Below are 11947 nucleotides of genomic sequence, written 5' to 3' on the forward strand. Positions count from 1 at the left end.
GAGAGAGATGGCCGACGCCGCCAAGCTCGTATGTTAGATACGGGAGATGGTCTAGAAGTTGATCGTACACAATAATAACGTCAGCACAATCAAGGAGTAAAGAAAATGATATCGATTAAACTGTTAGAGCTCAGCGATCACTGACTTTATATCATGGATTTAAAGATGTAAATATGTCCTAGTTACCGAGAAAACTCATCTGAAGTGAGCGGACGCCATTTTGATGTCGGAATTTTAAAACCGATTTTGAGAAGGCGAATCCATCGGTATTTAAGCATCAGTCGGTGTCAAAATTGCATTGAATGAGCAATTGAATAGTTCGCTTGGTGACTGAAGATACCGACTGCAGGTGATGGCTAGTTCAAATACAACGCTTGCAAGTCTTTGGGTGGACGATGGTAAGCGTGATCTCTCATCATTCTTCGGTTTAATGTTGACGAAAACTGCTGACACGTGTTGATAAATTATAGATCATCTGCTCACAAATTTAAACAGTCTGAGACCTTAAAATCTTCCATTTTGTCTTTGTTCTTTGTTGCACAAAGTCACCGATCTTATGTGATCTCTGGTTATTCCTATTAGTGACAGTTTTAGCTTTGTTTGTGTGAAATCCGGTTTGATGAGAATGAGGGCCATTTTTATGAGGTTGTTTGGGTTGACATAAATACCAGAGATTAATAATCTTAATAACCATTATATTTTACCGGTAGGATAACGCACATTCTTAGGCTTAATTGGATACAACTTTATTTGCACCATGCATCTAATAACACCCATATTTTCATACATGTATGGACAATATTGACATTACGAAGTCATTCCTTTACTTTTTTTGTCGGTTCGCTGGCATGTCACAAAGAAAGTTTTCTGGCGAAAAGAATCCCGTAATGCTTTTGATTTTTGAAAAAAGAAGTGAAATATGTACGTTTGAGTATGCTTGCAAGCATTTGTTTACAGCAGAGAGTGCTCTATTCATCAAAGTAGAAATGCCATGTAGTCATAGTAAGTAAAGCCACTGCAGTATAGGAAGCACAGTGACGTTGGATGTGCATGCAGTGAAATTTCCCTGTAAAATTGTGGTAGATGTTTTTAACACTGAAAAGAAAGATCGTAAAGGGTTATAGATTTTAATGGCTTTACATATAAAACAGTATCATTATAATTTGTACAACCAAATGTACAAGAATGAACTTTATCATTATTGTAATGAGCTATACAAAGATATATTTTAAAATAGCAGTTTACAATGATGAATTCAAAAATTATTATGATCTTAGTTCTTGGATAGCTCTTTGAAGATTTAAATTTTGTTTTTGAACTATTGTAATGCAAATGTTCTCTGATAGTAAAACACAATTGAAACTAGTGAAAGTTTACCAGGAGTTTATTAGCAGGTACATCCTTTACTGTTTTAAGGTTACTTGATCTCTACCCAGTGATGATTTACTAGAAAACTGATTTTTTTTAAGCCTACCCTCAATTTAAAAAAAAGATTGCTTTTGCTTTTCCCTCCTTAAGTTTTTCTGGAACTTAACTAACATAACATCAGTGACAGCTTAAGCATTTTGAATAGGTCAGAGCTGTGGAGAAACAAACCTCATGTATTTACAGATTTGTGTCATAGAGTAATTGTAATTGTGTTTATGTTTGATTTATGTTACAATCTAATATTTTCATTTTGTTTTCTAAGGGTAATACAGTAATTGTGTCTTGGACTAACCTAATTCTTTAAACCATTAACACGATTTGCACTGTCGTTTTCTGTGTTTTTGGAAGGAAAAAAGGGGGTTGCTTAAACCTGCTATTTAGGTGACCAATATTTTAAGACCTCTTTGAGTACTTATGTTTTCAAACTGTAGCAATATGTTTAAAACTATTCCTATATCATTTTCCCATGAGTGTTAATGTGAAAGTGGGTATTTCATTGTATTTCTGTGGTTGAGGCTTTATAGAGTTATAGGGTTTTCTGTGTATTCAATGAGCTTTTTAAATTTCAGTTTGGATCTGAGATTGTACAGAATACCTTTGTAAAATGTATAGTCATGATTATATGCATGGTAGAAAGAAAAGATTGAGAGAGTGTGTGTGTGTTTTGCAGAGGGGTGGGGAGCTTGGAGCTATTGTGAGGAAATATAGTTTTTCTAAATAATATGACATTTACAAAAGCAGAATTTCAGTGCATTTAATCTGTTTATCATTGACATGTCTTTATCACAGGACAAGTAAGTCCAGTCAAGGTGACCACACCTACAACACCATCAAAATCTTCCAGTGCTCCTGCAGAACTTAGGGACGACATTGTGAAATATTACAAAGACAGTGGACTTGAATTGTTTGCAAAAGAGGTACAGGAATGTTCACTTTATTAGATAAAACATTTATTAAAGCATACAGGCTATTGTCATACTCCATTGTCTGAATAATAATATAGTAATAAGGATACAGTACATTAATATAGCACTTTTTTCAACATCAGACAGGCTCAAAGTGCTTTGCATACACACAGGCAACAGGATATTTTGCGGAAGAGTGTAGGTGCTACAGCATTTTCCGTAACTGACACAAGCTCTTGAGACTTGCCTGTTTTTATTCTTTTAATTGGCATTTATGTCAGGTGGCTTGTCTGGCTGTTGTGCCATCACCCAATTTGTGAGAGGGTGTGTGTGTGTGTGTGCCTGCATATAGGAATGTGTGTGTGTATAAATAGAAGGAGAACAAGCTAATTTTCTAAACTTGCCAAAATAATTAGATAAATTGTCGGTGCATTATTTTCCTACTTAGAAGTGCTTTTGAAGTCAACAAATTGTATTTGTACACATGAGTAATTTCAGATTTAGTTCTCAGAAGTTTCAGTCTCACCTTCAGGTAGTCATGAATATAGATATTGCACTTGAAAGCAGTTGGTAATATTTAAATCACTAAATTATTTAAACTCATGTTTCATAATATTACATGTGCATATTGTTTTTGTGTGTTAAATGGTGCCAGATAGTTGTCGTTGGTTAAAATCATCTTGGACACATAATAAGGTTAACTCTAAAAACATTTTTATTATATTGGTATTAAGCAAAAAAACTTGATTGCATTATTTTTTAAATCTCTGTTTATTACTTGAGCACTGAATACTTCTGAGTAGAAAGTTGCATTGATTTGTCTGGCATCTTTTTATTAGTATGTCACATATAATATTACCTGGATCATACTGTAATGAAAAGAGATTTAAAAAAGGCAGCAAAGAAATGAATGTTAAAAACCAGTGTGGAATGGTATGCTTTATCAAGATGGCCAAGAACAGTGTAGGAAGCATGATCAGTTTCTGGAGGTGCAGCACAGTTGCTAGTTTGCAGACTGGTGTTTTTTGTACTACCCAGCAAAGATAGTGTAGCATGATTTTTACGTCTGGGCTAGATTTGGCAGTGCTTGTGTGGCTGTGAACCTTCAACTAGACAGCCATCATGTATGGTCTACCTTTTGAGATGGCCAGTTTGGAGAGTGCTGTCAATGCTAGCCCAACAAAGAACCCTCCCTTATGGGTCAGCTAGAGACCAGCAGTCTTGTTGACTGGATTGCAATTCAAAGTCTGTGAAAGTGTTGCCAATTAATAATATGCAGCCTCTTGTCCAGTGTTGTTAGGAAAATTCTATCCTAGGTCTTCAGCATTTGCATAACAAAATACTGAGTGCTTACCATTAACTTTGTGTGCTTTTATCAGTCATTTGACTTACTAGACATAATCTTGCATACTTATATCATTAAGTTATGACTGAAGGAGACTGCATACAAGGACATTTTTCTAATCACACTACAACAACTCTGTGCATGATATGGATGGGGACAGAAGTGGTCCAATGCTGATTACAGATCAGAATTTAAGTCTGCTTTTGTGAGATCACATGAGTTGAAGTCCATGTTATTTGAGTATATGGACTGCATAGTTTTGTGGACAACTGTGTGCAAACTAGCATGAGAAGAAAACTGCCAGAAGTTGAGGAGCTCAAGGTACATCAGAAGTTTGTTTTCTATCACTTAGTCCTTAACTTTCTCTTCCCTATAATCTCTGTGTTCCTCCCTCACATGAGCGCTTGAGGGCGGGCACACACACATCAAAGGAGAACGCCTGAGGCAGAAGAGACTAGCCTTGCATTGGTTGGTGCTACCTTTCCCCCACCTGTTCCTGATTACCATGAGAATGGGCAGCAAGGTGTGACCTTGTCCCGGCTGCCTGTCATTTCCTTCCCTTTGAATTAGGAAACACTAGACAGGAACCTGGGCTGCTTTTGGGGTACAGTCTTTCTAGTTCTAGCTCTTTATGACATCCTTGTTGGATTGTCACCTTTGACCTCTGCATACCAGCACTTTGAATGGTGCTCATCAATTCTCCCTTCTGGAAAACTGGCGTGTAGTTTAAAGCTGGACCTCACTCTCCCAAGAAGGAATTTTGTTTCAAAATTTGATATAGTTCATTTACACAAGTGAAAGGAGAATGATGAAACTGAGAAAATTTATTTCTGTTTGAGGTTTCTTAAACAGAATTTTCTAAAAAATGTGAAATAGTTTTATAAGGCATTAGGTTAATTCAGGTCTTGATGCAGTACGTTGAGTACTTGAAATATTCTAGTTTTATTGTTCTCCTGTTTCCTTTTGTAGATTCCACTTCAAAAATGATAATAAGGGCCTGATTCTGGCTAGAAGATGCTCTTCATGCAAACCACACAAACACATATAATCTCACTTAAGCTTGCACATGGAAGGGAATGTGTTAAGTATTGTTTTAAAGTGTATTTAAGTTTGTTTTTTTTTAAATATTTTCCTCTGTCTGTATATGCTAAAAGGGGACTGGCAGGGTATTCCCAACTGCGTGTCTAAATATAGTGACTGTTGATAGACTCAAATGTCATATTTTATTGGACATAATTTCTGGTGCTTTCTTCCTTAATATTTTACAAAAGTTGGTAGCAAATATAAAGTATGTCATCTGTGATCCTTTTAATTTTTCTTTTTCTGACTTATTTTGTTATGTTCAACTCATCATTGCTATCACATCATGGATGAGTGGAGGTTCATCTTAGTGCACACATTTAATAAAGCACATGAAGATGTGTCTATGAATTATTCCCTGTCTCCCTCAATAATTAAAGGGTTTGCTGCATGTATAATACTGCATCAGATTCTGATCGTATAATACTGCATCAGACTCTGATCTTATAGACTGATCCTTAGAAAAAGCATTAATCCACTTTGAAAGTACCTTAAATCTTTTTGCAGATGTTATTTTCCATTTGTTTCACGAATATTGTTCTAGTTATCACTGCATTTTCTATGCAATTAATGATCAAGACATCTGCCATGCACATACATAGCAGATAGCGGCAAGAAGACTAGGCACAATTTATTGTGCCTTCGAAGTCCCATTTAAAGGCCAGACTATTACCATCCAGTAACAGAATGGTTTGACCAAGGTGATAGTACTTGTGCTTATCAAGCCAGATAAAGCAGTTAGGAAAGCATGACTGATACTTCATGTACCCCTTACCAATCTTTCTGAGGTCGAATCGTTTTTTTTCCTGGGCTTAAGGTAAAAGTTTGGGCTTTGAAGACATAAAACATAAGACAAAGTGCAACAGATGGTAATGAGGCAAAGCATTGTTCCCACTGATTTGATGACATTTAATTTGTTTGCAGTTTCTATAAATGTGAATATTTTTTTGTGTTATGATTACTGTAATGAAATCTAGGAATAATTGTTTAGCACTAGTTTGAAAGAATTTTTTTTTTCACTTATACTTCAATGCAGCTGTAATGGTCACAAATTGTGTAACAAATCACCAATATTGTAATTGTAACTATTGTTTATTTGTATACAGGTCGGGTTATTGGATGCAAATGGAGATTTGAAAGGGGTCAAAGAGGCATCAACTTCAAAGACCCGTAAGTTATTAGAATGCAGTTCTGAAACTGCTCTCCTTTGTGGTACCTAATCTTACCTTTATGTAGACTTTCCTTGATTTTGGAAAGAGAGTTTTTATATGTTCTGAAAGTAAGTTACTGTGATATCAGAAAGCAGTGCTGTTGAGGTTAATAATAAAGGAAAATTTTGAGTGTGAGTGGCATGGTTTGTTTTGTTTCTGTTTTTTCCTTTCATGGATTGTGGGACAAGACACACATGCTTACATTTCCCCATGAAACATGCTATTATAGGATTTCTTAATTACCTTTACCTCTTCTGCCAAGGGATGCCTTTTTCATGCAATATAAACATTTTCAGTGTTCCACCAACTGTGACCTCTATTATTTTACATTAATGAGTATTTTACATTGATTGGAAAGTCAAATTATCTTTGGTGTGTGTTTTGAGGTTGGGGGTTGCTGTTTCAGAAACTGTGCAGTACGTGGCAGTGCCACTTCAACAGTCTCCAAATAAGATGTCACCACAACTTCTGCCTAAATCTATCAGTTCTCAGCAGGTAAGGTGTTGTGGTCACAGACTGCCTTGTATACACATTTCTTCCATTCATCATGTTGTTTTCCCTATGCCTTCAAAGTTTTAAAGAGATTATTTACAGATTGAATTTTCAAACAGTCATCATAAGAAATAATTATTGAACTTTTGTAGATTCCATTTCAAGAAATTTTTGTTACAGCTAGTAGTTGCATGTTTGGAATGAATAATTCCATTATTCATGTCTTCTTTACCTTCAGCAAATAATTAAAAAAGAAGTCATGTTTTGAGGGAAAAACTTTCATCTTCAAAATCTTTTTTGATAAAATTGAAAAAGAAAGAGGTACTTGTCTGCAACATAATGGCAAAAAACCTAAGAAATCATGCTGTACTCATTCATGTGTTTTTTTGTTTCGCAAATAATTTGAAACCTTTTCTTTTTTTTTTAATTTGATTACAAGAACTTGAATTTTTCATTATTTGCAGGCACTATTAAACTGTAAAATAACAGGAAATTGAAAAATAGTGTTTTAGTATTTATAGCTGGTGAAACTTCTAAATAGTGAAAACTAAAGGTGTGAGCCATAAAAATGTTAAAGAATTAACATGTATGTTTTCTCTCAGATGATGGCATCACCCAACCCTCGTCAGACAGTTGTACATGTGGAAACATCACCTTGGTCTGTACGCAAGCGTGCATCTGACATCGCCTTTGACTCGGATTATTCAGAAGGGTAATCAGAGTTGTTATGTTCATTGTTATTTTAGATGTCAGAAAGGTGAATCTAAACACTAAAGATTTATTTTAAACTTTTAAGGGCAGCATCATTGAGAATACAGCACAATCCTGGCACTGAGAAAGCATATGTGAATGCAACATTAGTCTAGAAACAGTAGTCGAAATGTTGTAACTCAGTTTAAAAAAAAGAAATGGTCTTGTCGGTAGCCACCAAGTATATGATTAGACGTCTACCTCACTTTTTCTGAATCAATCATTACTCTTCCCGGTTGGTCAGGAAACTTGGAGTAATTTTTCATTGTCTTTTCAGACTCATGTTAACTGTCTTTGCAGGTCCATTTTTCTGTATAGGATCAACTGCATTAGACATCTTTCTACTGCTTCCACCAAGCAGCTTATGTTGGCGTTTGTATTGTCTATATTTGACTATCTCTGTTGATCTCCCTGGCTGCCTCCTCAGCAAGCTTCAGAGAGCTCAGAGCAATGCTGCTCGCATTGTTTTCTGCAAGTGTAAGACTGATCATGTCACACCACTTCTATTAACCTGCACTGGCTGCCAGTTCAGGCTTGCATCAAATTCAAGATCACCTTACTTTGCAATCGTTGTTTTTTTTTTTTTTTCACGGTCTTGCCTCAGTCTATCTGAGTTTATGGCACCCTACAGCCTGGCAGATTTGCTCTGCCCATGTCGGTTTTCTTGCTGTCCCACATATTAGACCAGGGGTGTCTACGGCCCATGGGCCACATCCAACCCACTCATTTTAACAAGTTAGTTTCAGTTTCAGTAACAGACTTTTTTTTAACATGGTGGGGTTGTTAGCCCTATCACATCCCACTTTACCTTTAGGTGAAGTGTCCACCTTAGTCGCCTCTTACAACATGCCTCGCTGGATGGCAGGGACCCTATTCTTACGATGCTTGCTAGGCAAGCATACCGAGGTCCCACAGGGGCATTTTAACAAGACACACCATAATTTCGTTTTTAACTTCATGATTCTGGCATGCATAATTTTAGATCACAGCCCTCTGGCGACAAAAGGTTGAGCTTAAGGTATTAGATGTTAGAGGTTCGGCCATCGTTCTCTTTTGCTGACACCGTTATTTGGAATGCACTGCCTCTATTTGTAAAGCGGAGATGCTGCAGCCTTTGAGTCTAAAATCCATCTCTTTTGGAAACACCTATGTAATTGATTCACCCTGTTACTTTCGTCACCTTCTCCTTCCTGTGTTCTTTTATGTTCCTGGCAATGTTCTCTATGTATGTATGTTTGTATGATAGCCTGATTGTGTTGCTTTTCTCTGTCATACTGCATCACTACCTAGTACCCTTTACATCAAGCGTGTAAACATTTTGTGGAAGTAGACTCGAGAAAGAATTTGCATTAGTGTCTGCTGAAATGCATATGAGGACACTAAAACTTGGTATGCTGAGCACAAATGATTGACTGAAATCAACTGTAGTGTAAAAAGTAACACAAAGAGCAGGATATCACATTCTGTTCTGTAAGCCTTGCACTTTGATAATTGCCTTCTTGAGAAATGTTATGCTCACACTATATGAAATCCAGTTCTTTTGGTTTTTAGTAACTATCATAAGATTTGGGTTTTCTGTTGTCACCATTCTTCAGATTTGGCATTTCTGATTGTGTGCACTTGTATTTCATTGGACAAATGAATGAGAATGCTGTAGGTAAATGGGAAATAAAAAAGTCTTTTTTTTTTTTTTTTATCTTTGTGTTTCTCTCTATGTAAATTTTTTTTTTTTTATGGAAATGGTGCTTTAATTTCAGGTACAAAAATATATTTTGAGAATTGTTAAAAAATAATTTTAGGTTCTTATTTTCTTTAGGAAGCGAGGTAAAAAGGGAGACAAAGGAGGGAAAGGTCTGCGCCACTTTTCTATGAAAGTATGCGAGAAGGTTCAGCGGAAAGGTGTCACATCTTATAATGAAGTGGCAGATGAACTTGTAGCAGAGTTTAGTGACCCAAGGAATATGTCTCCGTCGGATCAAGCTTTGGTAAGATTTTTAATGATAATAAAATCGTGTTTTGTGTAGTGCATAATTACACTCGCAAGGAGCATGCTTGAGACAAGAACAAGACATGGACGACAGACGAAGGAACAGAGGGATGAATAACAGTAGTGACTAATAAAAGACAAATATAGAAAACAAGAATCAGATAACAAGAACTAATTTTTAGAAGTAGCAATAAACGGAAGGTGAGTGGGGGTTGAAAAAAAGAGTGGCATTATGTGGACTGTTGTTAGGAGTACTGCTCATGGAAAAGGTGTGTCTTCAGTTCACATTACATGATTCAGTGGTGGATAGGTGAAGGATATGAAAGGGGAGAGTTTCATTGTTTTTGCTGCACAGTAACTAAATTGAGCAGTTCAGAAAAATAATTAGGGCAAGTGCCATTAAAGATATTAAACACTAAAATTGTTGTGTTTTCTCATTCAGGCATATGACCAGAAAAATATTAGAAGGAGAGTGTACGATGCATTGAACGTACTTATGGCGATGAACATCATCTCTAAGGAAAAGAAGGAGATCCGCTGGATTGGTCTACCTACTAACTCAGCTCAGGAATGTCATAATTTAGAAATGGAGAAACAGAGGCGAACTGATCGCATCAAGCATAAGACACAACAATTGCAAGAACTTATACTCCAGGTGACTGATCATTTTATATATATTTATAAATAAGGAAACCAGAGGCCATACCAGGGAAAACTTGAAGATTGATATAGTTTGAAAAGTGATTTCCAATCCCTGAAAAATTTGGCATTTAAAGAAATTAATTTAAAAATTGTGGAAAGGTGTGTTGCTTTTTTTTTTTTTAATAAGGCCTGAAAAAAAAATTGTTTTACATAATACTGAAAATTTTTCAGCAAGCATTAAAAACAAATCCCCCTTTTAATGTGAAAAGTATTTCATTCCAATCATTTCTGTAGAAAGTTCTCTTTGAAGCTTCCTCCATCAGATTAGGAAATCCCAACTTAAGAGAACACAGACACAACTGCTGCCCTTCTCAACAGGTTTTCATAAGAATAATTTACACTCTTCTTACAAGTCTGGTCAGGACTTCACTACACAACACTGAGGAAAACTGCCAGGTTCCCCATTCTGGTCAAGGACCAAAACAGCAGCAAAATTCTTTTGGCTTCAGCCCTAGTCTTCACAATTTATCCTAGTGGATATGATCGAAATAAATAGCAGGTTTGAAACAGATTATTCCTTGACAAAAATCCCCAAAAAAGAATATGCAAATGCTGCCTTAACAGATAATGCTCATACTCCAACAGCTTTTTTCCTTTCCCAATCTTTCAGCTGACCGTTCTCTTCCAAATCAATTGCAGAGCATCATTCTCCCTTTTATATTACAAACTCAACTTTCATCTGAAGATTGGTCGCTGCCCAACCATCTGCAGCAAGTATCTGGGGACCATTTACTGTTAAGAGAATCAGATGTCTTCTTATCAATGAGGTTTGCTAGAAGACATAGAAAAGAACTTTTCAAATTGATAATTGGTAAAATAACTCATGAAATCTTTTTATTTTGAAAATATTTTTTTCTGTTGCAGCAAATTGCATTTAAGAATTTAGTTCAGAGAAATCGAGAACATGAAAAGCTGAATGGCCGACCTCCTCCCAACTCAGCTATACAGTTGCCATACATCATTGTGAACACCAGCAAAAAGACAGTCATTGACTGCAGTATCTCAAATGACAAGTGAGTGGGCACCTCTATCCAAATATGCTTCTCACATTTGAGGCAAAGTGCATCATATTCGTGGGTGGGGGAGAGCATAGAACTATTATTTGATGCTGCCTTTAACTGTAGGATGCAGTATTGATCTATTATTTGATGGTACCCTTAACAATGGGAGGAAGTATTACAATTTTTCATAACTTCCCAGAAAAAAGCCATCAGAGAAGTAAATCCTTCCATTGACCAGCACCACTGCTGATAAAGAATGCAGCTTATTGCTCATGTAGAGTGGGCATTTGGACCTCATTATAACTTGTAGTGAGACTTTCATCTCTTCCTCCCTCTTTATGCTGCCATTTTACAGGTATCTGTGTCAGTGTTTTGAGTTTTGCATTGTCATTTTTCTTCTCTTTTGGTTATGACAGGTATGAGTACTTGTTCAAGTTTGATAGCACATTTGAAATCCATGATGACATTGAAGTGTTGAAAAGAATGGGGATGGCACTAGGGCTGGAGCGTGGAACCTGCACTCCTGAGAACCTTGCCAAGGCTGTCAAAATGGTGCCAAAAGTTTTAGAACCCTATGTTCAAGGTAAGTTTTTGTTGTCAAGGGCAGGAGCTACAACTGTCGCTATGCACTAGCAAAGCACATAGGATAGAAGATGGAATCAACCAACCTCCTAGGTTGATAGTGCATGTCACCAATACATCTTGGGCACAATGTTCTTTCTCTGGATGTGCGTGTCTTTCGGTTTGTATTACAGGGAAATGGGGTGTGTGTGTGCAGATATGTGTGTGCGCTTGCATACAAACTTTTTTTGGGGGGGCACCTTGTAAAGTAGGCTTTAAATTTAATGGTATCCTGTTGTGTGTGTCAACAGATATGGCCTCTGGTGTAAATTCTCTGGCATTCAACACTAGTGGAATACGCCCTATTGACCCTACAGCTGTTGCTGCTCACCATGCTCAGTGGGTGAAACAAACTATCCATTAAAACTTTGTCATCGCAAGATTTTCATTTTAAGACAACTGAACTTTTTTTCTGTAATAGAAAA

The 11947-nt window shown here is 36.5% G+C and overlaps 1 protein-coding gene across 2 annotated transcripts in view; it reads left to right on the top strand.

Moving 5' to 3' along the window:
- The window catches only part of LOC112555445 (transcription factor Dp-1-like), a 21646-nt gene continuing 9699 nt past the window's right edge, over window positions 1-11947 (top strand). The window contains exons 1-10 of one of the 2 annotated variants that reach the window (XM_025223850.1): window positions 1-398; window positions 2218-2345; window positions 5865-5928; window positions 6376-6464; window positions 7064-7173; window positions 9028-9196; window positions 9641-9853; window positions 10765-10913; window positions 11318-11484; window positions 11774-11861. In XM_025223850.1, the coding sequence (XP_025079635.1) occupies window positions 353-398; window positions 2218-2345; window positions 5865-5928; window positions 6376-6464; window positions 7064-7173; window positions 9028-9196; window positions 9641-9853; window positions 10765-10913; window positions 11318-11484; window positions 11774-11861 (1223 nt within the window). In that variant the 5' untranslated portion in view covers window positions 1-352. The remainder of the gene's footprint in view (window positions 399-2217; window positions 2346-5864; window positions 5929-6375; window positions 6465-7063; window positions 7174-9027; window positions 9197-9640; window positions 9854-10764; window positions 10914-11317; window positions 11485-11773; window positions 11862-11947) is intronic. The other variant, XM_025223851.1, reaches the window with a different exon arrangement.

Source organism: Pomacea canaliculata, linkage group LG14 (assembly GCF_003073045.1).
Source record: "Pomacea canaliculata isolate SZHN2017 linkage group LG14, ASM307304v1, whole genome shotgun sequence".
NCBI lineage: Eukaryota > Metazoa > Mollusca > Gastropoda > Architaenioglossa > Ampullariidae > Pomacea > Pomacea canaliculata.